The sequence below is a fragment of the Takifugu flavidus genome, chromosome 22 (genome assembly GCF_003711565.1).
Source record: "Takifugu flavidus isolate HTHZ2018 chromosome 22, ASM371156v2, whole genome shotgun sequence".
Classification (NCBI taxonomy): domain Eukaryota; kingdom Metazoa; phylum Chordata; class Actinopteri; order Tetraodontiformes; family Tetraodontidae; genus Takifugu; species Takifugu flavidus.
In genome coordinates, this window is record NC_079541.1 from 8586600 (window position 1) to 8614539 (window position 27940).

Consider the following 27940-nt stretch of genomic DNA (forward strand, 5'->3'; position numbering starts at 1 on the left):
CAAAGGGTTCTACCCAATCAGCAATTTGATTCCCTCTTGATGATTAACTGACCAATATCCAATCAGTAGCATTGTTCTCTTAGTTTTACTGATCTTCCTCCCACCATGTTTGGTCAGACCGGAGATTAGGACAATCTACTTTCTTCCAGGAATGTCTGACGTCAGTTTTCCACCATTGCGGCCATACGGGTCGCTATCGCGTTGATTCGAGTCGTGTAAAATAAGCTGGACAACGTAAGCCTTTGAGCTCCGTGTTGGACATTTAACTTTTCTTAGGCCTGAGACATAATCATGAATGCATCTGAGGTAGAGGTTGATGTTGCTCTGCTCCTTACTGTTGGGGGGTGAGGGGGTATGACCGGTAGAGGTCAGGGCTGTCAAACTTATTTTTGGCCAAAGGCCACATAGTGCATCAATTTGGCCTTAAATGTGCTGGGCTACTAATAAAATGTCATAATAATCTTATTTTATTATCTTAATTTTCTTAATGAATTCAAATGTAAAATTCAAAATTCTGCGTGTGTGTGTGTGTTTGTGTGTGTGTGTGTGTGGTGAACACTTCACTCATCCCTTTTAAATAGTATGTTATGGAAAAAAAAAAATGTATCCCCAAACTGTTCATTTGTGCACATATGTCTGTTCACATTTTGGTTGCACTAACGTCTGTTATTTTTCTTTTGTTTTCTGTCTTATCTCCCCCCATTTTTTTATTTGATTCTTTTTTTGAATGTGATGTCGTGGCTTTGGCTTCTCCCTTCCCTCCACCACCACCACCACCACCGCTGCCGCCGCCGCCGCCGCTGTTGCCGCTATTGATGTGTTGTCCCTCACCCCGCTGCACACATCTGGTCTTCAATACAACATGGTGCCCGTCCCTCTTCCCCTGCCCTCATCTTCATCCAAAATCTCTGTTTCACCCTTTTCTTTTTTCAATCCCTGCTACTGTTTCTTTTTTCTTCCTCTTGTACTTTTTCTCCATCCTTGTCCCTGATAGCACCAGGCAGAGTTGAGAGAGCACCATGCCACCTCCGGTAAGCAAGTAATCCTTCAGAGGAAGAGCTTGAAGCAGGGATGGGCAACTCCAGTCCTTGAGGGTGGATCCAAGCCGAGTTTTCTGTCCTACATGTAGGCAATGCTTTCACCTGGGGTTCCACCTCCCTTGGTGAAAGCAGTTTATGTCTGGTATGACACAAAATCCTGATTCCTGACCACAAGGAGTGGCGTTGCCCATTCCTGGCCTAAAGTGTAGTCTGCAGGCTAAGATTTACGGGATAGGGGAAAAATTATATCCTCGTTTTATTAAAACTGTAAATCAACTTTTGCTAAGACTATTTATTCAGATTTATTATTTTCTCTTCCAGTTCTTTTGTTTTTTTTTAAAGATTGGAACCCACCTTTCTGGGTTTGAGTTATTTTTTTACACTTTTATTAAAGCTGTATAGAATCATTTTCTTGATGGTTTCCCACTTCTGCTGTGGGAATTCAAAACAAAACATTTACATAATATTCTCATAATGCTATATGTGTTTGGATATGTTTCAGGATATTATTAGATAGGTAGTTTATCACATATAACCATATTGCTGTATTCTCACATTATGGTATTATATGCAGTCTGAGTAATGATACTCATAAACACAATATGATGGTTATTATTTTTCCCTAGAGTGTGTATCTTAATAAATAATTAGTCAGGTTTAGGATCTCCATTTAATAACAATTCTTAGTACTTTTTACTTTTTCATTATTGTACTTTCAAGGCAACAAGTAGGTATTTATTCACACAGTTTGAGTGCACATGACTTGTAAACAACTCAAGATGTCACTTTTAGTGATGTAATTTCTTGATTGTCCCTTGCCAAACAAAGTGTGCCTTCCTTGCATGGAATATGCCTCCCTGCTTCATTTTTTACTCTCATCATAATTGGATGAAAAACTCTGATGTGTCTAAAGGAAAATATGACTCTCTTTCTCATGTCTTTTGTCTTCCCGCAGCTGCTGTAGCGTCTTGTGATGACATCATCCCTCTGACCCCCAGCAGGATGAGCCAGCGCCAGGTGAAGGAGCGGGACAAGGAGAGGGAGAAGGAGGCAGGCCTCCAAACACCCAACAGGGAGCACGTCACCTCTCCCGCCACCCTCAGTCCAGGAGTCAGCTACAGTCACGGTGAGAAGCATTTCATATTATCAAGGTTGTCACGCCTTCGTTTTAACTTGTTTTGAAGATTCTTGCAAATTTAAATGAAGCTACGTTGACCGGACACAAGACGCATCATAGCAATCTCCTCACAAATGTATACACGGACTCAAAAACAATAAACACACTCGTGCAAGGCTTTCAACCTCTTGCTTCCATTCATGTTTCTACCATATATTCCGGACTATAAGTTGCACTTTTTTCATAGTTTGTCAGGGGGTGCAACTTGTACTCCGGAGCGACTTATATGTTAAATAAATACATTATTACAGAATTTCACATGTTCGTTATTTTCACACTGACAACCACAAGAGGGCGCTCTAGGCATGTGTACCTGAGGAACAAGTTCCTTTAGTGACGCAGAAGAAGAAGCAGCGCTTCGTTTATGGAGTTAGACTAAACTTGCTCGGATGTTCTTCATGCTATAGTGAATAACTGTTAATATGTTACGTTAACAAAGCAGACACGTACTCAGTTCGTTGTGGGTCATGTAGCAGAATTTGTTACGTTAGCATACCGTAACCCTATTGCTAATCCATGCTAATTGCCTTTCAAGATGAAATGCATGTTCTTGAATTTCACTTGAATTACTTGCTACTCCTTACTACTCTATATTCTAGCATTTACTCGGACTTAATCATTACAACGGACTGTCATAGGTTATGGTGGGTTACTGTAATGGAAATAAAAATAGTTCTGGAGATTTCATTTGGTGTTTCATGTGATATTTGAAGTTCCCTCCAAATCATGAATAGATGGCAGTTGTGGCATTGCAGAAGGTAAACAGTATGGTGATTTATTTTATTATAAATATCTTGATGAATTTTGTCCCTCCTTATATATTGAAGACTAAAGCACTGAGATCTGCAGTCAACACTGTCCCTGATGGATTTTGGTTCATTTTTGATCCATGCCCATCTCATCCGGGTTTCACAGAATAACAAGGACCTATGCTCACTTCATGAATTATTCAGTTGGGTTTTTTTTTTTTTAGCAATCCCTCATTTTGGTTTTTGCATTTTATGGCATTTCATTTATCACTGTACATGCAGTAAAAAAATGTACTGGAATCAGGCAGAATAGACTGATACTCAATTTAGCTTTGCATGGTTTAAAAGGAGTTAATCTTCTTTTGTATTTCATTGAACCTTTTGATACATCGCAAGGAACAAATCAAATGGGATGAATAGCTGCCAAGAAATAAGCTCAAGGTTAAATTTCACTAGTCTTGCGTTGCTCGACCATCTTTTTGTTTTACTGCAGCACCTCCTTGTGGATAAAGATGTCGTTTGTACCGAGGAAGGACATTTCTGTTCATCTATTTTCTCTGAAAATTATTATAGTGCTACTTCCTTGCTGTATTTAATACCAAACAATATGTCAAAACAAAATATTTGACTAGAATTTGGAAATATGGCAAGAAAATGATTCTACGTCCTACATACAAGGTCACATATTTTGAGGCTGTGCAATAACTGTATAAAAATGTGTTGTGATGACTGTTACTAAACACTTTTGTGACAGTAATTTAATTGAAAATCATCATTAAAAAGATTTATTGAATAATGAAGGTTTTTCACAAATATTACAATCAATTGAAAATTTAGCTCTTATACATGATACTGAAAATGAAATATCTCACCATCACGTTAGAGCATACTTGGATTACTAGCTGCCAACCCTGTAAAAACAGCAGTAGAAAATGATGAATTGCTCACATCTAAATCAGCTCAGTTGAAAAATCAGGGAAGTTGCTGCCTAATTCAACCAGAAGAGGGCGGAAGCACAACATGAAAAACAGCAGTAGAGCTACACCAGAGAGAGAAAGTGAGACTTTATTGCAGCGGTCACCAACCTTTTTAAAGCTGAGGGCTACCTTAAGATTCCCAAATGGCTCGAGGGCTACCAGCTCAAAACATATGTATAAACAAATCAAGAAATCCAAAGCACACAATATTCACACAAAAGACCAATAATCATAACTTTAGGACAAGTACTTGTAAATGAATGTATTTATGTTTCGTTGTCAAAGTGACATTTATTTTTTGCAAATGAACATGTCACAATTTCATTCAACAAAAAACAGAACTCAAATTGTTTTTCCCAATACATGAGATTGTGTCAACTCCAACTTTGAATCTGATTTAATCAATGATCAATTGACCAGGTGACATGGTGTTTTACTAAAACACTGTTCAGCCTTGTCTGTCAGTAAGTGAGAAACCTGCCATTCCATATTGTCCACTAGTTTGCTGTATCCTGGTGTGTAGTTTGTCACTGCCACCCTCAGTGACTCCTGTAGATGTGAATCAGTTAGGCGTGATCGGTGTTTATTTTTTATAAAGTTCATATTGGAAAAGGGTGATTCACAGAGATATGTGGATCTGAAAAGACAAGCAACCTTCATAGCTGCTGTGCAGATAGATTTGTACTTTTCCAGGCTACTGCTTTAAGGTTCAGGTCATTTTGCAAAGTTCTTGTTTCCATTTCCACCTGCCCTGCATCCAAGGTGAAGGTTGTACTTAGGTTCTCAGCTGTGCCTGTAATGTCCACTGACATAAAGGGATTTGATGAATGACACACATGGCTCAATTTGCTCAAAATCACAAAACCTGCTCTCAAACTCTTTCATCACTCTGTTAATCACTTGGCAGTATTTTTCTACAGCTTTATCAAAAGCCATAGATGCAGAATTGCCTTAATTCTTTGTGGCATAATTTCAACAAGGTGTGGAAATTGTTGAGGAAATTTCCCCCTGATTTTGGTCCATATTGACATGATAGCGTTTGCTGCAGATTAGCACCACATCCTAAAGGTGCTGTATTGGATTTAGATCTGGTGACTGGCCACTGGACTCCAGAGAACTCATTTCTCATGTTTCAGAAACCAGTTTGAGATGATCTGAGCTTTGTGGCATGGTGCATTATCCTGCTGTAGCCCATCTTGGAATTTTGATGTGGTGTTTGTTCAGGAATGGTGTTCTTGTTTCCTTGGTTATAATGAATGGTTATTTGAGTTACTGTTGCCTTTTCTGTCTTCTAAAATAGTCTGCCCATTCTCCTCTCACCTCTGTTGAGCTTTATTTGGAGGACACATTATCACCAAATATGTTCGGTTTTCCTTCAAAATGTCTTGATAAACTCGGGAATTAAGTTTTCTGTCGACGTCAGCAGGCCCTGAGGCCCCAAACCATGTCCCCTCCCTTATTTCACAGTTGGGATGAGGTGTTCATCTTGGTGCCATTTGTTCCTCACACATAGCGTTGTGTGTTACTTCCGCACAACTCAATTTAGTCTTCATCTGTCAACAGAATATTTTGCCAGTATTGCTGTGGAACATCAAGTGCTCTTTTGCTAACTTCAAACATGCAGCGATGGTGTTTTTTGGACTGCAGCCGCTTCAACTGTGGTCTCCTCCCATGAATTCTTCTTTAATGTTTTGCTTCTTGTAGATTTGTGAACCAAAATGTGCTGAAATGTCTCCATTTGTAAACAATCTGTCTGACCGTGGACACCTGAACATCAAGGCCTTGAGAGATATTTTTGTAAACCTGTCGAACTTCAGACAAGTCAACACTTGTTGATCGTGGGTCTTCTGAGAGCTCTTTTGTATGAGGCAATGTTTCGATCTGGTGTGTGTGTTTTATAGGGCAGGGCACTTTTACACCAACGCCTTCAATCTCTTTGTATTGTTTAGACCAGACGTGCTCACACTTTTTTAGCATACGAGCTACTTACAAAATGACCAAGTCAAAATGATCTACCCAGCACAAAAATGCAAAACATCTAATTATTTTCAAATGTATTGAGGATTCTTTGTATGTACAATGTATGTTGATGTACCTTGCATAACCCAATGAGCCAATATTGCAAAACACACATAATAATTAACTATGAACATTTTTTGTAATTGCCTGAGTTTACTTTGATGACTTGCACTGAATTGAATCAGCCAGAGATGCACAGTCCGGCCAGTAGCTGCTGACAGCCAGCCTCAAGCACACTTCCAAATGTTCATCAGTCATAGTGGAACGGTATTTGGACTTACAGTAATAATCTTCATTAGACCGGCAGATGAGGCAAACGCACTTCGAAATCGACATCGTGAAAAAAAGGCCACCTCCGATTCCGTATGAAAGTGATTTGGTTTTGTCTTCTTACTTGGTCCCGCTCCCTCATTCATTTTGATGACCATAAGCTTTAGCGATGGCTTAAAATCAGAGGTAATTCGCTGATTAGCTTAGCACTTAGCGCCTTTGTTTGCCTGAAGTTCAAAATTCAGTTGTCATCTAACTGGCTGCCCTGTATATCAATCAAGTGATGGGATGAATGATAGGCTGATATTTTTTATGTCACGCCGCGTTCGACCGGTAGATCGCGATCGATGTAATGAGCACCCCAGGTTTAGACTGCAGGTTGGCTGACGTCTGGCTCCGATTAGTTCTTGAAGAAGTCATTAGCCTAGCGGTTCACATACTTTGTCCACCATGTACTTGTTTACATGTCATGTTCAATAGATACATGATAACATACTTTTTGTCCATTGTTAGTTTAAGCAGACTGCGCTTTTGACCTAGATGAAGATCAGAACACGTTTTATGACCAATTTATGCAGAAATCCGTGTAGTCCAAAAGGTGTCACGTAGTTTTTCTTGCAACTGTAAGTGTGGGAATTCACCTTTGCTCAATATTAGTTTTGCACAGTGGAGAAAAAAATGGATTATGCACATGTTATCTTTCTTTATGATGCAATTTGTCAATGTTGGAAAGAATATGAGGCAAAAATGAATGCAAAGCCTGTTTGTGCAGAGCATAGTGAGTGACAGAAGGCAATGAGTTTACATGAAATCTAAGAGTGAGAGAGCAGGTGGGGTCGTGGATTTAAGATCAGCCTCAGGGATTATGCTCCATCAGTTGGGGTTAACAACATGGGGCCGGTCTTCTATACATGCTCAGCCACTGTCAGTCCAGAGTTCCTCCACCCACGCTCCAATCCAATGAGTGGCTGAGCCCTTGGAGGTTTAAGACAGACAAGTCTTGAGGGTTCACATACGGTTTTTAGCTCAGGAACAGTATGGGGACAGGTGACAATGACAGAATATGTTAGCTTTGAAGCCACAGTGCTGCATGGATTGTCTCAGAAATGGATCTAAAACAAGGCTGATTTTAACAAGATTTATTGATTAGAAAGCTGTCAGTGCCTTACCTTGGTCACTGCCCCTTTTAGCCAAAGGAATCTCAAGGTATGATGCAAAGTGTCTGACAAGCTCATGTTGATTAGTGGATCAGATAGTGCTCTGATCTGTGCTGTCTTTTGTGGCGTGCCGGTGTGTGTGCATAGCAAGGTGCGTCTTATGTGGACAGAATGAACATCACACCAATGCAACATTATCTTCTCTCACAATTGTTATCATTCCGACGTTATCATTCCGAACGACAGGCCAAGTAAAGAAATCCAACATTTAGATGCCTGTTGGCCAGTGATCAGAAAGCCACTTTGTTGCCAAGCTAATCCCAGGCTTACAGGGTCTCCTAGCAATAATACAAATATAGATACGTCTGCCTGTTTGTTGACCTACTGTCTGAACTTCCCAATACACTTTGTATGAATTTCACATCAAGGTGTCAGAGGTGTTGCTGCTTGCACGCTGTTGTGTTGCAGTTTGCCTGCAATGCAGCAAATTAAAAATGCTTGGATGAGTGAGGATATAGAGAGCTAAAATTGTTTCAGTCTGTCTAGCGAGCGCTCTTTATTTTACACTTGTTACATTGAATTCAATAGGAAGATTAATGTCCTTATATTGTGCAGTCAAGTTTTGCTCCCAGTCATTAAGGTGTATCATAAAAAAACCCAAGAGAAATAGGACTGAGGTTTTCAATTAGTCTTTGCCTTTCAGTGTTTTCTGCAAATGTTCCGATAAAAATAAATTATCTATATATGAAGCCAATTTTCAGATATTTTTGGTTTGCTTTTGAACACTGGCAGCAACATGTCTGGTTTTGTCTTTATCAGCATGCATTATGCAGCATTTGCCTCAAACCTTTTAAAAAAACTGAGGCTTTTAAGAGGGTCATTTTTCTTACTGTGCTCCATGTTATTCTCTAAATGGATGTTTGAAAGGCTGACTTTCACTTTTCATTATTTAAAAAGCTTTAATACTATTAGGCTCGTTTGTACTAAAAATAAACATGCATGGCAGCACTGTTGTTTTTTTCTAAACTTTTGGTGATGGCTAGTAAATATTGCCATTATTTAAGTTACTGACATCATACCTAATCACAACAGGATAAACCGTTTAGTTTCAGGTGCACCACATATTCAATGATTACTATATATCACATAAGGAAGGATAGAACACCATATTAAAGTAACACTTTTAAACTGCTTTAATGGTAGATATACAGCGAACAAACAGACTACTTGATTTATCGCAGCCATTAGTAAAGTGATAAATGTTTCCATTGTAACGTACACATATTTTAGGGCCAGTAGCAGCAGGTGAAGGGTGCATGAAAATGAGCTTTTCATCAACTTCGTGGCACAATTGTTCCTAAAAATACAGCTGGATTAGCAATGTTGAGATTACAGTATCTCTGGGTACACAGTGTTTAGCACACAGCTTCCACCACTGAAGCTCTTTGACATGTGACAGATGAAAGACTAAATGTGCTTTTGTCTCAGTCAGGTGTATGTTTGCTGCATTACAAAGGCATTGGTGTGATGCATTTCCTTCTGTCCTCTATAGTGTTTTCCTTTAAGTTGTGTTTGTTTTTAATAAATGCAGAGCTTTCGGAGGTTGCGTGCTGTTTTCCTTGAGGAAAATAAGAAAAAGTTCCTAATCACCTTATACACATCTCCCACTTTATTGATTAGGCATCTTTGTCTCGCCACAAAGCCGTAAATCAAATGTGTTGCTGCACAGCAGCATTTGCAGTAAAATGAGTGAAAAGCTTTGATGTGTTTCCCTGGCATTGCAAATGTAGAGAGAGAAAATAAGAGCTACGATATGTTGAAGCTAAGCTCCATCTCTCCTTTCCAGCAATAGGAGAGGGTGTAGGAGGGGCGCAGCTTTTTCGTTATTAAGCACTGTCAGGCTGCTGCTGTTCCCATACACGCGCACACACACAGCAGAGTGTCAGTGTGTGTGAGGGAGGAAGGCAGCAGTCGGTTGAAGGAGGTGTAGAGGGAAGAGCAGACTGCTTCATTGCTCGCTGTCTGAGGCGCTCTGTTTGTCTGTGCACGCTTTAGTCAGTCTATTCGTCCTGCTCACTCGCTGCGTGGGACAGATCTCCGACCTTCTACCCTTGAGTGAGTTTGCTGAGGACTCCCCAGTCCTTCCCCTTCTTTCCTGCCACACACCAAGGGAGCTCCCGCTGTCCCCATGATGAAGGAGGAGGGTCTCCTGAGTCGCCGGCGTTTCTCTACATGTGGTGGGACGGCATCCCTTCGACCTCCACACCCAGATGGGCGCAAACTTATCCGCAATGCCTCCTTTGGTGGTTATAATGAGCTGTCACCCCTCTCGCTGCCAGGTGGGTGTTTGCTGGTGCAGATCAATGGTGTTTTGAAGCTCTCCGTGGTGAAGAAATTGTTATTTTTCATTGATATTAAGATGCAAAACTGACTTCTAATCTCTTCATAGTGTCTGGGTGAATTTGTCTTTGTGAATTTAGTTTCTGTAATTCTGAATTTAGTTTCTCCAAGTGCTGAACAGGAACAAACCTTAAAAAAATGCCCAGATGAATACATTGAACATCAAAGAACAACTTTGTCTCTGCTCTTCAGCTAGCAAGAACGTTCTGTTTTTCCAGGGAAGATTTATATTTCTATGTTTATTTTTAATATTTTCCACTGCAGCTTTTTAGTTGACTTGTGTTCTTAAGTGATAACTTTCAACTCCTGGAGTGAGCCACCGATTTAAGTTCTTTTTATCATATATTCCGTAAACAGAATTTATTTTCCTCCGTTTTTGTCTTTTTGCATTTACTTTAATGCATCATTCTTACAGAGATATACCCCACTAAAGGTCTTTGTCACCCACAAAGCAACACTGCATGGAAGCGTAACCTAGCATAGAAAGCAAATTTTCTATTACTGAACCCTTGGTGGGGCAGAACACATCACATGTCAGTGACACTGTAGAAAGACTAAGTAACCAATTTGCAAAAATAAAACAAAAACTAAAGTGCTGTACACAGAATTGCTACTATCTGATTTATTTTGCTGTGTCATCTCACAGTACTGAGGGTTTTTTGGCAGCACTTGCTTCAAGGGCTGAACCCTGCCACTATCATGATTTATGTACTGTGTACTATGTTGCCCATTCAACAGGCAGAATCAATCTAATGATGGAAAATGATGCCTCCATCACCGTGCAGGAATAATCCTTTTCAGAAATATGCCGAATCCTGTGGAACATTTAGGATTAAAGCACTTTTCGACTCATTTTTAAACCCATACCTTGGTGATGTTTCCTTTGTTTGTCCTGCCACCAAAGGACACCACTCTGGGGGCAGACAGCTGACAGGCCCTGGAGCTTTGACAGTGGATGTTCTCTGACTATTTCACCTTTGCCTATGATGTGACTGTTTCTAACCTTTAGTTATCCTGGACGTGCTGACTTTGCAGAGAATGAAGCTCCTGCTACACGTTGATGCAGTTACACTGATGACCTAGAACATTAGCCCAGCTGTTTGCCTTGCTCAAGGATATCTGTGCAGCAGTTGTTAATGGAGAGCAAATTGTTTCCTCCCACCCTTCTGTGTCTGGGGATTCAGGCTACAAGACCGTTTCTTCTCTGTTTTTGATGTTGCACCTCCTCCAGCAATGCAAATAACTACAAATGTGAAATGTTGTCTGAGTCATGTTGTTTTTTTTCTTCACAATCACTCCCAATCCTGCTTTTCTTCCCATCTTTTAGCTGCTCTGCCAACAGCTTTCAGACAGGCTGGTGGAGGCAGGTGGTACACGCAGGTTGCACTTACGCACCATTATTCCTCCATCTATTACTTTTACGTCAGTGTCTATATTTTGCTCCTTTGTTGGTCTGACAGAGTTGGCACAATCGTTCATGGTCTTTAGTCAGAGTTTGCTCTGAGGCTCATAACATCTTCAGTGACGTGTTATATGAGTGTTTGGTGACTCAGATTTGGGATGGGGCGGCTGTGCTTGGGCCAAAACAATTTGTCTCTAGTCTTTAAATATCATTTGTAAGGCAGCCTGATTGGTTCAAGGTGGACAATTCCTCTTATTGGCCAATAAATGAGACACAACTGCCATCTTTCTTGTGATGTCTTCATCACTATAACAAGGACCATTTTATATAACACTGAACACATCTTTTGTGTTTTATTATTTTATCATCTTTTTATAATCCAGAATGTTAACCTGGATTTGAGTGGGGGACGAGGAGGAGGAGGAGAATTTCATACCACTTTCTTTCTGTCAGTACCAGTATGACAAGTGACAATTTTCTCTAGAACCTTTTTGTTGTATATTTTTCACAGGATCTTAAAATTATTGAAGGAAAAGCTTTCAAAGGGACCATGTCTCTATATTCAAACAAAAGAACATCACTGAATGGTACTCTTGAATCCAGCTATAAATAGAACACAAAACAGGAGCTGCGCTAATTTAGCTGCCCAAACGCATCCTAGCACATCATGTCTGTTATGTTCTCGGGTTCTAATGTGAGTTCTTATGTCGTCACGTTCCCCCTAAAATAAAATTGAAGACTCTGCACAAAGTAGACCACTTCAGCTTTACCGGTGTGCCGCCTTTACAGGTAAATGGTTTTAAAGGCCAACTTTGAGGCATGAAAGGTAAAATGGTCAAGGACCAGGAACAGTTTGATCTCAGCTGAACTCTTTAAACCACATTTTTAAAGACTTTATACAAACAAACTGTAATAAGATAAGATCATTTCAAGTTATTGATTATTTGCTTGACATAATGGATGTCTTGTAATGAGCAGCTGAATCCATGCTCTGTGCACTGTTGCTTCCTCTGTTGCCAGAGACCAAGGAAAATTGATTTGGAGCTTGAAAATGGGGCAGTAAAAGCTAATAAGAGCGCGTAACCAGAGCAACCCTTGCGCTCAATAATTAGATGGATTCATGGATCATCTAGAGGTCAACATGACTTGGCAACCTACGTGTGGGATAATTCAGTGAGTATTTATATGTTCTAGCACTAAGGGTACACCTTTTATAAATTTAAAGGTAAACTATGCCATCTTGCATGACATGACTTTGTTGAAGTCTGAAGTCAATCTCCCCCTTCCCCCCAGTGTTTCCGTAACCCTCATAATGGAGCTGTGCTCTGCTAATATCGCTAAGATGGCTGAGCTAACTCCAACAGCTAACTCCAACTGCTTGTGGAGTAAATTTGTAGTTATATCTGCACGGGCATCACCCCCTCCCCCAAACATCATGCTGGTAATTTGCTGGAACGGGTTTGTTATGTTTCTGTACAACCTGTCCCCCTTTTTGATGTTCACAGCCCCCGTGTTGTCTCCAGAGACCAAGCTTTTTCACAGGTTATCCAGGGGGCAGGAAGCTAGCAGGGGAGATGCTGACAGTTTGATGAAAATTCAAAAAAATTAAATCATTCAAGAGCGCATGCACCTTATCTGTTAAAAAACATAGACTCAATGTTCAACATCGTATTTTTAATCGGCCCACCAGATATATTTATCTTTAGTGAACATATTCACATCATACCTCATAGAACTCTTTCCATTAATCAGGTTTCAGTTTCAAGACATTTCATCATAATCATCCATCCATCCATCATCTGCTCCTTTATCCATTAGTGGTGTGCAGGGCTGCAGTGCTCACTTCTGGTGTTCTTCTTGCTGCTATCCTCTTTGTTTTGCTTTGTCAGCTCACGTTGTCACTATCGTCACTTATGTACTCTATATGTTACCGTTTTAACAGGCAAAATTATTCTCATAATAAAAAAGTGATGCCTCTATCACCATAAAGGAGTAATCCTTTTTCAGAAATATGCAAAATCCCACGGAACATTTAGGATTAAAGCACTTTTGGAATTATTTTTAAGCCCATACCTTGGTGATATTTTCTTTGTTTGTAGTGCTGAAAAGGACACAGCTCTGGGGGCAGATGGCTGACAGGCCCTGGAGCTTTGAGAGTGGATGTCCATCATCGTCCTTGTCCATTAGCAGTGTTACAGGGGTGCTGGAGCCTATTCTAGTCCATCATTCACACTCGCAATCACACCTAAAGTCAATTTTATGTACCGGTAATCAATTCATCCATCCCCCAAAAACGTCCCAGGTAAAAGAATAAGACATCCATGTTGACTTTGGACTTACTTTGCCAACTGTTGTTGTTAAGCCTGTTGAGACATGAGCAGTTCTTTACATTCTCATTTCAAAATCACACGCATGTTTCTCTTCACTTCTCTTCATCACGTCTCCTCTTGTATCTTTATTTCAGGGGGCAGTGGTGGAGTGCCTTGGGTAAATTAGCCGGTATTCAGTTTGTGAGGCAGTGCATGAATGTGGATAGACATTTCCTGTCGTGGTGCACGGCTCTTCCTCTCTTTCTGTCATGTATGAGTGAATTCACTGCAGCGCTCATCTTTTATAGAAAGGCCTTTAGTCAGGCTGCACTGCAGATTCTACAACGTCAAATGACTCTAGTTCACTATCTCATTTAGTGCACAGGTTTATGCCGTTTATACTACAAAACCGGGAAAATATAAGGGGTCTTTGACTCATTTAAATGTTTTCATCACCATTCATTTCAAGGATATAGTGAGAGGGTTTCTAATCTTAACTAATTTCCTGTATACCTGCCATCACATTAATAGTGTAAAGAATGAAATATTACTATATTAACGAACACCACTATCACTCTACTTTTGACTCAAAAGTCTCCATTTGAAGCGAAAGCTCTATGTTTCATGAAAGATCTCATTAAAGCTGAGAGTTCATTTAATTCAGAATATAAAACGGATGAGAGAAGTAAATCCTGTATTAAGTCAAGTAATGATGTATTTGATGGGTTGCTAATGGATGTAGGAGTGTCATGTGAATGGCCCCATTGTTTTAGTCATGATGGAAGCTCTTGGTTATTTAAATAGAAAGCAGCTTACATTCATTAACGAAAACAAAAGACATGGATGATGTTTTATTCCTTATTTTAAATGCTTAATGAAGAAAATGTTTGTTCTTTTGGAAAAGGAGCTATAATGTCAATTAATAGATCCTTTTTTCTTATTTAAAATCCTCAAACTTGCCATCATGTTGCTTAAGCCAGTCTTACTTGATTCTGGCTCAGCTACGCAGATCTGTGACGTCCAGTTCAGTTCCCCCCGGTGTTTTGTGATCGAGTGGGGTGATTAGTAGAGCACCCTCTTGGTGGTGGATGTAGCGGATGAGACGCCTTTGTTTTCCAGTTGGAGTTGGCATTGAGATGAGCTGTCAAATGGGCACAGATGGTTTGATGGGACTATATATTCCAGACTATTCAGTATATTCCACAAAAACAACATCCATAATAAAACAGAGACGATAGAGACATTTGCTTGACCTTATTGGAGCCCATTTATATTTCAACACTAAGTTGCTCTGATTTTTCATGTAGTTTCTGGTTACCGTTGGCCAGCCTTGTGTCCAATGGTAACCTGCGTACAGTTTGTCACAGAGGGCAAGGTTTTTCATGCTCTTGATGCATCTAATTTATTATTCAGAGCAATCGATCTACCACAAATATCCAGGAATGTCAATGGACAGTAGAGCAAATACATAATTTGTTCAATACTTGGTGAGCTTAACTTTAGATTTTAGTCATTTTGCAGATGCTGACCATGCAACTGAGATCTATGTGAATAAAACACTACCATAATTATTTACCTTATTAACAAAAGCTAGGGAGCTAAATGATAAATAACTCATCTTGTGAATAATCCTGCTGCGGCGGCACGCTGGCTGCCTGTGGATTGGAGAATATAAAATATTTACAGGTGTTAAATGAGACGTGTTGGGGGTTATAAAGTGGATAAATTGGAGCTATGAAATAGAGGTTTCAACTATAGAACTTCCTTTGACTTGTTATGGAACTGTCCCTATTTCATGCCAGTGCCCCCTGAAGACTTACATAATTAAATGTGGCCAAAGATTACAGAATTTCAACCTATATCTGACTGCCTGACTTTAACAAGCTGTGACTGACAGAATCTCCTGCTCTTTGCTAATTAGCATGATATTACTTTAGTCGATTTCTTCTCTTCGCTGATATTTTTGAGATTTTTATGTAGTTTGACCAATTAATCATTAGGAACACAAAGATATTCATCAGTGGTCTGTGTTACAGGTTTTGAGCGAGGAAAGGAGGATCTCTTGTCTCTGCCTTTGAAAGAAGACTCCCATTCCATATCTAAGAGCAAGGTAAGGAGAAAAAGTACTCCTCTGGGAATTACCAAAGGTTTCCTTCCCAGTCTAGCCTCAGGCAGGAGATATCCTAGTTCGAGCTGAATCAAACATATTGTGGTCACTTAGTGCTTCAAAAGCTTTCAAATGAGCCCAGCATGGAGGAAACCTGCCAGGATTTCCTGGTCGAGGTCCACAGCAAATGGAAGTGGGAGTCAGATTCCTAACCCATTTGCATTGCACTCTTTTTACGATATCCGTTTTTTGCTCTATAGATAGATGAATAGTTATCTGAGGTGTTTGCTGTCGGTTATAATCTCACTAATGTATCTGCAGTAAGGGCTGTTTATTTATTTAGCTAAAGCTGTTCTGTGAAAGAAGAGGCAGGGTGGTGGGAGTACAGTTCAGGATCAGCCTTTATCACCTTCACAGGACTACAAAAGCTTTCTGAACAGAATGCTTTGGTTCTTCCAATCTTGGGTTTTAATCCTTTCCCGTCTGAGGTTAAGTAGCACTGTTTTAAGATCCTTACACATTGTAGTCTGGCTTTAAAAAGTGGCACATTGCTCTGTCATTTGAGCTGCAGGGAAAAATCTGACCACAATTTTTTTTTTTAATTGAAAGGAGCTCTATTTAACAGCCTGCATAGTCTACATTAGAAAGCAGCAGTAAAATAAGCTTAAGCCCACTCATTTGGAGACAGAATTCTTTAGAATTATGTTTTTTAGCAGTGCTTAATCACATTTATTTTATATTTGATAGGTTAGCATTTAATATCACTTCCTCCTCTCTTTATTAACAGTCTGAAACAAAGTTGTACAATGGCTCAGACAAGGATGTGTCAGCTTCTGGTGGCAAGCTCACCAAAAAGGAGTCTCTCAAGGTAACTGCTTTATTAAATTACCTCTTAAAAATGGCTGATTTCATTCTTGTTCTTAATATCCGGCCACATTTGGATTGATCTGTGAAGCTTCTGCAAAACAGCACTATGAAACAGTGTAGATTATGCAACACCTTTCTTCATCAAGATCCACAGTCCACAGACGCGCAACCCAATTTTCTATAAAAAAAAATTCTAATCAGAAGTAACAGGAAATTATAAAAAGGCAATCAGAACAATCACAGGGTAGTTGTGGATAAACACACTAATAACCCTTTAGGAATGTGCCCAATAAACTATGTATTAGAGCTCTGATGACAGCACTGTTCGCCTCCATCTTTGCTCTTCAAAGGTGCAGAAGAAAAACTACAGAGAGGAGAAGAAGAGGGCTACCAAAGAGCTGCTCAGCACCATCACTGACCCCTCTGTCATTGTCATGGCTGACTGGTTAAAGGTAGGAAGGAGTTTGTTCCTTTTCCCAGTTTTCAGTAGAGAAAATCGAATGACTGATGGGAAGATGTCCTCCTCTTCAACACTAAGCGGCGTATGCTTTTTTTCCTTTTTTCGGCAAGTTAATATGACTTTCTGGTTGATATATTATGTCAGGTACAAAACAGCCAGAGTCACGCAGCATTTTGAACAACAGAAATATGGACAATCCTACAGCTTTTTTCATCTCGGACGTAATGTAGCTTGAAATATTGCCCAGATAAGATGCCGTGAGGTTGACAAGAACGGCTTTCTTGGATGTTTTTTCTTCCAGCAGAGGAGTATACGCACCGGCTAATGCGTTTACATGCACATACGTCATCCAGCTACAGGCGCATCAAGGAAACAATTTGTTTTTGTAAACTTCACTGACAGAATTCATATTCAGTGTTGGATCAACCAGTGGTTGACACTGGTGTAGGTATTAAGGAGAACCATACTTTTACTGTATGCTTTGGAATGTATGTATTTTACTCTTTATTGAATTTAAAATAATGTTATTTCACAGACCACAGACCATTGACCATAATCTCACCTAAGTTTTGAGCACAAGTAAAGATATTTTTAGCTAAATAGGTGATAAAATAATGTAAAATTGGTGATCAAAAGTACCTCATTATCTTCTTTTTCCTGTTGCGTTGACTAGTCCAACCCATAACTCCAAGCAATCGTCTATATTTGACACAGATCCGTGGAACTCTCAAAAGCTGGACCAAGTTGTGGTGTGTGCTGAAACCAGGGGTCCTGCTCATCTATAAAACCCACAAAAATGGCCAGTGGGTGGGAACAGTGCTGCTCAATGCCTGCGAGCTCATTGAGAGGCCCTCAAAGAAGGATGGCTTCTGCTTCAAGCTCTTTCACCCACTGGAGCAGTCCATCTGGGCTGTCAAGGTGACAACACGCAGCAACCCCCATGATTAGTGTGGCGTGGGAGCGCATGTTGGGAGGAGTAAAAAAAACCTTTCCATATTTGACAGGGCACATGTTCAGTTTATTCTAATTCTTTCATCTTAGTTCAATCACCCACTTTTCTATTGTAAATAGGTATCCATCGCTAAGTGCCTATTGCATGTATTATGTATTACATTTGTTTTTATGTTATGAAAAGGCTTGAATCACAATCTAGCAAATTGCACAGGATCTTACAAAATGCAACAAATAAAAAAAAAAACAATGTTTTTTGTGTCCTCAGGGTCCCAAAGGAGAAGCTGTTGGCTCCATCACACAGCCGTTGCCTAGTAGCCACCTCATTTTCCGGGCTGCCTCTGAATCTGATGGTAAGAGACCACCTGCCAATCACACTATAGATATTCATGTCAGTATTTACTTTTTGCAGTAAGGATAGAACCATAATTTAGTTTTAGCTTCTCATCTTGGCTAGATTTGGGTTTGTTGGAGACTATATCAGTGTTTATTGGCTAAAAATTTAGAAATTCCAGCCAAAGTGACTGAATGACTCTACAAAGTGATACATATTGATGTTGTTTCTATTTGGGTTTTGGATTCCTGAAAGTTCTGTTGGGAAAAAGTTCATCATTTTAAATCTCACTAATAGAATTATTACAGTTATATCACATAAGGGGGTGGGGAGTGTGTGTTACCCTGTGCCTCTGTCCTTGGTGCTGAAAAATCCAGCCTTTTCCACCCGGAGTCTCTTTCCATGGTTCTGGAACTCCCCAGTAATGCTTTTTCCTCATCTTTTAAGGACCATTTCTGTCCCATTCTTCTCTGAAAACTTGAAATAAATGTATGAAATACACCCTTGCTGTTTTCATTTCTATCACCGTTTTTTTTTTTTTGTTAGGTCGGTGCTGGATGGATGCATTAGAGTTGGCCCTAAAGTGCTCCAGCCTCCTGAAGAGGACCATGATTCGGGAGGGGAAAGAGGACGCGAGCACAGCAACCATCGGCGGAGACCACTCTATTAATTTCTACAGCCTTCTCCGAGCTCACAACATCCATGGATTTCAGTAAGTTGGACCCAAACCCAAGCAGCAGCTCCCTCCATTGTGGTCACCAAGTCCCATTTCACCACCTAATATGCCCTTCCTGCAGGTTCAACGACACCGACCACCTGAAAGACCCGGACTTGTACTCTGACAAGTCGGACAGGGAGGGTGAACAGGACCACGAAGAGTCTGACCCAGAAGGCCTGGAAAAGAGTGAGGAGAGTGACAGTGACACTTCAGAGCGTCAGGATGATTCGTACATAGACATGGACCCCAACGAACATCTGCGGGAAACCCCATACATGGAACAGTCACATGAAGAACTTGGAGAGGTAGAACCGTCACATTTTTGATTTAGTGAGCTGTAAAATGGAGAGGCTCTGATAACAGCCCATGTGTGAGAGTGTGAAAGTACTTGAGCACATTTTCTGTCTGATGTTGACAGCTCATTAAACTCCTACGGAAGTTGGGACTACATTTTCACAGTTAGAAGATTTCACACTTTTGCAAGCCAGAAGAGAAAACTTTTTATAAATAGGAATGTCGGCATGTTGCATGTGCACATTTTTAGTCGCGTGTTGCATTTTGATATCTGTATATGCTAATACAGGATGGCTTTGATTGTCTTTGTTTCATTCTCAAGGCTGGAGAAGCTGCACAGACCGAGACGGTATCAGAGGAAAACAAATCTCTGATCTGGACTCTGCTGAAGCAGGTCAGACCCGGCATGGATCTGTCCAAAGTGGTACTGCCCACCTTCATCCTTGAGCCCAGGTCCTTCCTGGACAAACTGTCGGATTACTACTATCATGCAGATTTCCTGTCAGAGTAAGAATGTCCCCATAAATCTAGTAAAAACATGCTTGGAATAAAGAAGTGACAGTGTTAGACAACATATATACCGGTACGCGCAATGTGTCTTGTAATTACATTTGTATAATTATCTCTTGTGAGAGTGATGGTTTTGTTGAACTTAGTGCTCATTATTATAATAAGCACTAATAAGTATAAACTAAAGTATAAATTATAAAAATGTATTTACTTCTCAGGGCTGCAATTGAGGAAAATGCCTTCAACCGCATGAAGAAGGTGGTGAAGTGGTACATCTCTGGATTTTACAAAAAACCAAAGGTCAGTAGAATCAGCTGTGTATTTTTAGGGGCTTTGATGTATTTTGTTTAGTGCAGGAACATTGTTATATTATACATAATCTCACGTTGATCCACAGGGATTGAAGAAGCCTTACAATCCCATTATAGGAGAGACATTTCGCTGCATGTGGCTTCACCAAAAGACCAACAGCAAAACTTTCTACATTGGTGAACAGGTATCAACAACATTAAGCACAGAAGTATCAATAAAAGAGATTGTTCGGAAAAACATCTGTGATATGAGGTGTTTTTCCGCAGGTATCCCATCATCCTCCAGTGTCGGCATTCTACGTCAGCAACAGGAAGGATGGGTTCTGCCTCAGTGGCAGCATCCTTGCCAAATCCAAATTCTATGGTATTGACACACATGTATCGATGAGTCTTTTACAGCGCTGAAGGTTGCTGCAAGTCAATGACAAAACCTGTCCTCTGACTGCTGACTATCCCCTAGGAAACTCCCTGTCCGCCATATTAGATGGAGAGGCGCGCCTCACGTTTCTCAACCGAGGAGAGGACTATGTGATGAACATGCCCTACGCTCACTGCAAAGGTCGGCGTATCCTGCTCGTACACACCCGGGCCACTCACAAGCAGCACTGACTTCTCGTCCTTACACTTTTTTTGTCACCACAGGCATCCTGTATGGCACCATGACCCTGGAACTGGGTGGTCAGATTACCATCGCCTGTGAGAAAACAGGCTACAGTGCTCAGCTGGAGTTCAGACTGAAGGTACAGCTTTGTTTTGTTGTTGAAATAAAGGCTACAGCTTTTGTTATGTATCACCTTTGTTCGTATCTGGCAGCACCGGTCGTCTCTGTTGTGCGATTTTCGACCAACAAAATCTAGATTGCGATTTTTCAGTGGAAATATGTTGCGTCAAACTTCACTTGTTATCGTTTTTCCTGTTCATTAGCCACAGCACACGAGCCAAAGCTATTTATTACCAACAGATGAATACAAAGTAGAACATGAAATTATACAGCTCACTGTCATTACTGCAGAGAGAGTGGTAAAATTGTGCGCTTGGAATCCATCTCCATTTGAATTGTCAGCCCTGCTTAACTCCCTTGTGTCTCCTCAAGCCCTTCCTTGGCAGCAGTGACAGCGTTAATCTGATCTCTGGGAAGATCAAACTGGGAAAGGAAGTGCTGGCTACACTTGAAGGACACTGGGTAAGACTGGACTGCGCATACACTGACTTGTCACCAACACACAGACACAATGTGTGTGATATGGAAAGTTTGAACCGTGGTTTCTAAATAAAGTTGAATGTAGGAACGTGGTTATATTATGTGGCTTGTTTGGGGTTCCTCTCACAGGACAGTGAGATCTTCATCAACGATAAAAAGACAGGGACGGTGGACACCTTCTGGAACCCTACGCCAGAGCTGAGACAGAGCCGACTGACCCGCTGCACCGTCCCACCAGAGGAGCAGGGCGAGTTTGAATCAGAACGGTGGGCTTTTTTTTTTTTTTATTCTTTTTGTGGTCTGATATCATTTTACTGGTTATAATTTTTACTGTGTCACCATCAGACTGTGGCAGCATGTGACCCGGGCCATCAACAACAAGGACCAGACCGAGGCCACCAATGAGAAGTTCGTCCTGGAGGAAGTTCAGAGGAAGTCTGCGCGGGAGAGGAAGGCCAAATGTGAGGAGTGGATCCCTGCCCTGTTTGAGCAAGACCCGATCACTGGGGAGTGGCATTACAGATATGCTGAGTGAGTGAAGAAAATACTGGAACCTAGTCTTGATTTATATAAAGCAAATGTGACGTGCATGAAAAAAGATCCTATGATTTATTTCCCAACCTGCCAAGGTAGCAGAGAAACGGTGGCGCCGCCTGGTGTTAATTTAGGCTAATTACACGTGTGCGCCCTAACCTATATTTTTCCCCCTTTTCCAACCAAATAGTCACTCTGATTCATGTATATATTTTCCATGCACACCCACTGTGTCTCCCCCCAGTACGAGGCCATGGGATCCACTCAATGATCTGATCCAGTTTGAGAAAGATGGCTGTATACAGACCAAGGTCCGACACCGCACCCCTATGGTACGTTCTGGCAGTCTTATTAGTCTGAGTAACCAGGGGCCGCGGAGGGACAATTGCAAGTACCAGGTAGGTCACCCGGGTCAAACCCCCCCCCCCCTCTCATCTTTTCACAAAGAAAAAGCCACTCATCCCCTCAACCGCCTTCCATGCCGCTCCTGCTGCAGTGTCATCACCGTCGCCTCGTCTCACTGCTGCCATTACCGCTGCCGCTTCTGCTCCTCTTTTGGTTTGGCTCTGTTTACTGAAACCTGCTCTTCTGTCCTAGTACGGAAGATGTGACTAAAGAACCCATTCATCTCCTTCCTTTATCTCATCAGGACACATCTTCCTGTTGCCTCTCGAGCTTTTGTGATTGCAAAGATTAGAAATCATATTAAAGGGAATCACTTTCTGAAGTGTCGTGCTTTCTAAGGAACATTGGGTCCAATTTCCACTATAATTTGTCATGAATTGATAGAATAATAAGCCTGGAAGGGATTCAGTGTCATTCTTCACATGATTAAAGATCAAAAGTTATCCCTCAATTGTAGAAAGCAGAAGAACAGCTGCATCCATCACATCATTTTTACCACTGCCTGTCTGGCCCCGCATGTCCTCCATGCAGTCTTCTGTCCTCGTCTTCATTTTCTCTGGTTCAACTTGTATTGAGCAGCTCTTAGCTTTTTTTCTGTTCTGTGTGTTGAATGTACCCAGCTGCTGAGTGCCTGAGCTGCTAATGTTCTAATCTCTCAGATATGGTTCCACTTTTGGACTATTAAGTGTAGCACAAATCTTCAATGAGACAAATTAATTTTTCTGCATTTTCAATCAGACCAGGTCTAAAATAGCAGCACACCAAAAGAAAGAACTGTAAAAGTGATTCAGCACACTTGGTGGTTTGGGTTCATTTGGCTGGTTCAATGTTTTAAATGATGGCTAAATATGTTCATGTAGTGCCCAAGGGGTGGGGCGCACATTAATATGTGCCAATATTATGTGGATAGATGTACATCAAGAATTAGTATTTTTTTGCATACATTAAAAAGGTGAATGCGACTTTTGTTCTCGAATAAAAACATTACCTGTTCAGTCCACTAGATGTTTTTTTCCATTTTCCAGGGCAAGATTATTTAAGGCAAAAGTCCCCAAATGTTTTCCTGTGAGGGCCGCATAACTTTTTCCTTCTCTGATAAGGGGCCGGGGTCAGTTTGTAACAGAAAAAGTGTGAGCATTGCAGGAGTTCCTAAACGTAAAAATGTATTGTTTTCAAGAAAGCACAATCAAATAACCCTTTCTGCATTCTTCACAGAACAAAAGTCAGAAAATAATTAATAACCAATTAACCATCTCTACTAACTAATAGTTAATCATGAAAATAGTTCATAACCCTAACATTTTATTGGAAAAGTCCAACTTTATTATCAAACACAAATACACATATATAAAAAAAAAATCAAAATGCTTTCTGGTATTGTTTAAGGGGCCGGACCAAATGTGGAGGCGGGCCGTATCCGGCCCACGGGCCATAGTTTGGGGACCACTGATTTGAGGAGTGTCGGTTAAATATTATTCTTTTTCAGTTCAATGTGCTTCAAACTGTTTATCTGATTTAAAATTGACAATGTAACTTTCAAATAACCTGGTTGAAGAGCCTGCACAATCTTTATGCAAGTCACATTGTGTATAAATTAAAATATATACGTATATTAAATACATTAATTAAACTTATTTAACAGAAGTAAACAGACTTGGAAGTTTAGCTTAAGAGAGGATTATCTTAACAGGATGAAAAAATGTTTCATTTGGAGACATTGCAGTTGAAATATCCAAAAAAATGTAATATCAAGACAAAAATATGGTGATTCTGGTGAGTCCCACCCCTATTGTGTACTGAAAAGTGGTTGGTGTGTGTGAACAAGAATGTTCATAATCTGGAAACAGATGAAATATGTGGGTCTGTGGGTGTGTGTGTGTGTGTAGGTAACGGTGCCAAAGAGGAAACACAAAAGTGACAAGCCGAAGAGCCCAGAAAGTGGCTGTTCATCACCTGAACCAGACCACCAGGACTCCTCTGGCAGTGAACGTGAGCTGAGTTGCTACACGTTAAACATTTGAGGGTTATTTTGTTCATATTTAACCCTAAATTGCACACTTTCGTTGCAGGACACAAAAGCAAACACAACAACCGTCTAAGGAAAAAAGGAACGGACCTCAGTGAACTTCAAAGTGCCATTGAATCTATAAAGAAGACGCAGGAGGACATCAACAGGTGGGAACGGTGCAGCTAGGGCATCATGTGACCACGTGTTTGTCATATCTGACGTGGGTGTGCTTGCAGGATCGTCAGCGTGCTGCGGGGTCAAACCATGAGTCGAGCAGAGGGCGGCTTCCTGCAACAGCGCGACTTTGTCCTCATTGTTTTCCTGGTCCTCCTTCAGGTCCTCATTAACTATGTCTTCAAGTAGCATCCACGTTCACACTTCAACCGCCATTCCCCGCCGTCAGGCAGTGGCGTGTTTCAGCAGCCTGCGACACGCCCGTGAAAGCGCGGTCTTCCTGCACGGAGGCTGCAGTTTGTTTTTAACCGGGTCCATTCCCAAACTCTGGGAAAGTCCTTCGATTTCCAAAAGAGACCATCGGGGCTCCGATATTTACCGTGCTGAAGTCTCAACTGCCACTCTGGATCCGATTCGCCTTGATATCCGAGGCACAAACAGCTGCCATTTTGTTTTGTTTTTTTAAAAACTGATCTTTGTGGTTTTATTTTGAGCGAAAGCACTCCAGCGTTCAACATTTCACCTCAAATGATGGGGAGCTTTTGGACGTGGAGACGACTTAGCAACAATAAGGAAGAAAGAACGTTATTTTATTTTGCTGGCTTTTCCTCTCTGAGCAGAAGCGGTCCATCCTTTGTGACTTTTATTGTTATTTTTATGTTTCATAATGACCAGGGTGTCCACATAAGGAGACAAATGAAGAAAACTAAAAGCTAATTTCTTCATTTTTAAATACAAGGTCATTGTTTCAAGAGGGAAAGTGCAGTATGTTTACTGTGGGTAGCATGTACAGAGGTGAGGGATAGCGAGAACATGTACAATTTTGTCTTAAAGCTTAAATGCACTGGAAACATCCACCATATGTTCATCGGCTCTGCATTTTATCATCAACGTCCGTTTACACATGCGCTATAAGCGGGTTTGCAGCATCACGAGGTTAAAAAAAAGGCTTTTTAAGCTTCAGCGCCCATCATATTTTAAAAATAACTTCAAAAACTGCAGAGAGCTTCAGGGCATATTGAAGGAGTAGAACTTATCTTTCTTGCTAATAGTCAAGCTTCATCCTGCTCATATACTTTCACATGGTTAGCTTAGCTTATTTCAGGTTACATCTGGTCAACAGTATAATCCAAAACACAGGGACAGAAACTCTAAAAGGTTAATTGTAAGTTATTTCTTGTCACCACAGAATATTTGCCCTGCTCTTCTCAAACTTCAACCTTGTTAGATGTTTTTGACATATTTAGGCTAAGCTGACCCGCTGCCGTCTTTAACTGTATATTCCCTATACAGACAGAGAAATGTCTCGGACTGGCTGTAAGAAAAAGTCTTGAATTAGACGTCGGAATAGTCCGCGTAGATTTAGAACTATACAAAGTGTTTTTGAGTGGCTGAGTTACAGGAAGTTAAGAAAATCCGAAAAAGCCATGAGAAAACCATTCGATTCTCTGTGACTGTGAGTACAGATATTGTTCCTGGTGTCTTTGCTCCTTAGACGTTCATCGAGAAATCTAGACTAGAAATGTACCGTAAGTAGGTTAATACATAAACCTTTTTAATCACTGTAAGAAACCATTCCAGATATATATGTATATATATGTGTGTTTATATACACACACACACACACACACACATAGCAGCTAAACTCTGTGTGTCATGGAAAAAACCTGCCCTTTGCTCTTTAATATCAGGAGGAGTAGTTCCTTCGCAATTCGCCTGTGGGTATCTCGACGTCCAGGTTTCACCAACTCCTACACTGTGCGCACGTTTCTGCATCTGTACCAATGCTTTAAATGTTCGGAACAATCTGGTGTCATGCTTTTCTCATTAGTCTCTATTTCCCCCCGTTTTTTCTTTTAACTGTTGTAAAACTACAAATCAGGACTTTACCCTGTTTCCATCCCATCGGTGATGACTGTCGGTCTAATTGTAACGTTTTTTGTGACCTTCAAGGACCAGTTTTATTATGGGCGTCATCCATGGGGGGGGGGGGGGCAGATGTTTTAGCCACTCAGTATCCATGCCTGTCACGTTAGCCTTGTGTGCGTTTACAGATCCGAATGCCTCCGCTGTCAGCAGACCATCGAGCGATGAAAACTTTAGACTGCTAACGCAGGTATTAAGACAAAACTTAGTACAATTGTCGGGAGGCAGCTGCACCTCGATACTTTACTCGGCTGGCCCGCGTTACCTGTACCTGTATTTTTGTGTCTCCTCATTGCCTCACTTGTTTATTTTGACTATTGTAGAGGATCCCGATAGTAGAATGTGGAACATAAGTAAATACCAGTGCCTTGTGACGTCGGACTGGGTGGGGATGTGAGGGGGTTGGCGTGGAGGCAGTGAGCTCGGGGCAGTGACCAAACGAGGGGCAGATTTAAGCGCCGCCCGGTACTGAACACAAACACCCAGAGAGAAACAACCAGTTTGGAACGAGTTGGACCTGATCTGCACAGCTCACTGCCACACTCAGCTCTCGCCCACCCTTTCTTAAGCGTCGCCATAGTAACTCCCGTTTGTGGATCACTTTCCTTCAATAGAAAGGGAAGTCGCCGTCCCTCACTCATTCTCTCGCGGCATTTCACAGGGAATAAATCTCACTGTTAAAGTCTGTTAACATTTTATTTATTTTTTTAATATGATGCTTTATGTTCATTCCTTCCTGCTGGTACGATTTGATCACTCTTTTTTTTTTTTCATGCTGATTTTAAAGCCACATTTGTTTTTATTGACCAAGTCAAACATTTGTTTGTGCAAAATACCAATGGCCACTTCATCATCACATACGTGTCCCTGTTTCTCTGAGTACCTAAACATATATACAGTATCTCCATGGAATATATGACGTGGTTACATGTAACATAAAGCAGAATAAAATCAAATGACATAATTGCGTCTTCGTCTTCATGTTTGGTGTTATTTGTTTTTAAAAATGAAAACGTGAGTGTGATGAGTACATTGAATTGTTGCGAGGTTTTTTAAAGTTAAGGTGGATCCAAATGTCGTCAACTGAACGCTCAGATGTCATTTCGTAAAAAAAATTATTGGACATTTAGTTGAAATGTTTGAAGGACTAAATAAGTTTATAAGCTGCAGATACGATCACTTGGTCACCGGAGGGCGCCAGAGAGCAGCCGACAGCTTCGCTCTGATGGAATGCGGAAGTAAACAAAAGCCTGCATTCTTGCCGAGGGCCAATCGAAGGGCTCTGCTGTCCCCTACCGGTGAAACCTAAACACTACAAATCCCTACAGATAGTCGTGCCAAATGAGGGCATCCCCTTATCATCTAATGTATAATTTGATCATTTTCAAGGTTTCTGTCTTTGCAGCAGACAAGAATACTTCGTCTGCCATGATTTCCTAAATCCCAGACCACTGTTTAATCAAGGAGTTCATATACTGGGCGAGAGACTAAAGCTGCAGATGTCAAGCTTTTTTTTTGTGTCGCTAACAGTCCAATTGTATTATTCCTCCAGTTAAATCATATCAGTTAACTGGTACCGAACAACCTCACCTTTGACACAGAGTAGACGATGCGGTAATACTGCCACCAGACGGCGCTTC

General features: G+C 40.9%; 1 protein-coding gene across 10 annotated transcripts in view; it reads left to right on the forward strand.

Annotated features, from left to right (window-relative positions):
• The window catches only part of osbpl8 (oxysterol binding protein-like 8), a 45837-nt gene extending 18573 nt beyond the window's left edge, over positions 1-27264 (forward strand). For 2 of the 10 annotated variants that reach the window (XM_057021876.1, XM_057021882.1), the window contains 22 exons: positions 995-1031; positions 1996-2166; positions 15537-15610; positions 16395-16475; positions 16825-16926; positions 17649-17852; positions 18154-18238; positions 18766-18931; positions 19017-19242; positions 19554-19738; positions 19960-20041; positions 20139-20237; positions 20320-20416; positions 20513-20611; positions 20695-20792; positions 21146-21235; positions 21383-21519; positions 21599-21784; positions 22032-22185; positions 24079-24181; positions 24262-24367; positions 24437-27264. In XM_057021876.1, the coding sequence (XP_056877856.1) occupies positions 995-1031; positions 1996-2166; positions 15537-15610; positions 16395-16475; positions 16825-16926; positions 17649-17852; positions 18154-18238; positions 18766-18931; positions 19017-19242; positions 19554-19738; positions 19960-20041; positions 20139-20237; positions 20320-20416; positions 20513-20611; positions 20695-20792; positions 21146-21235; positions 21383-21519; positions 21599-21784; positions 22032-22185; positions 24079-24181; positions 24262-24367; positions 24437-24563 (2709 nt within the window). In that variant the 3' untranslated portion in view covers positions 24564-27264. Of the gene's footprint in view, positions 1-994; positions 1032-1160; positions 1183-1995; positions 2167-9444; positions 9729-15536; positions 15611-16394; positions 16476-16824; positions 16927-17648; positions 17853-18153; positions 18239-18765; positions 18932-19016; positions 19243-19553; positions 19739-19959; positions 20042-20138; positions 20238-20319; positions 20417-20512; positions 20612-20694; positions 20793-21145; positions 21236-21382; positions 21520-21598; positions 21785-22031; positions 22186-24078; positions 24182-24261; positions 24368-24436 lie in introns of those variants that run through there. The other 8 variants (XM_057021877.1, XM_057021883.1, XM_057021881.1 and 5 more) reach the window with 6 other exon arrangements.
• The last annotated feature ends 676 nt before the right edge of the window (positions 27265-27940 follow it).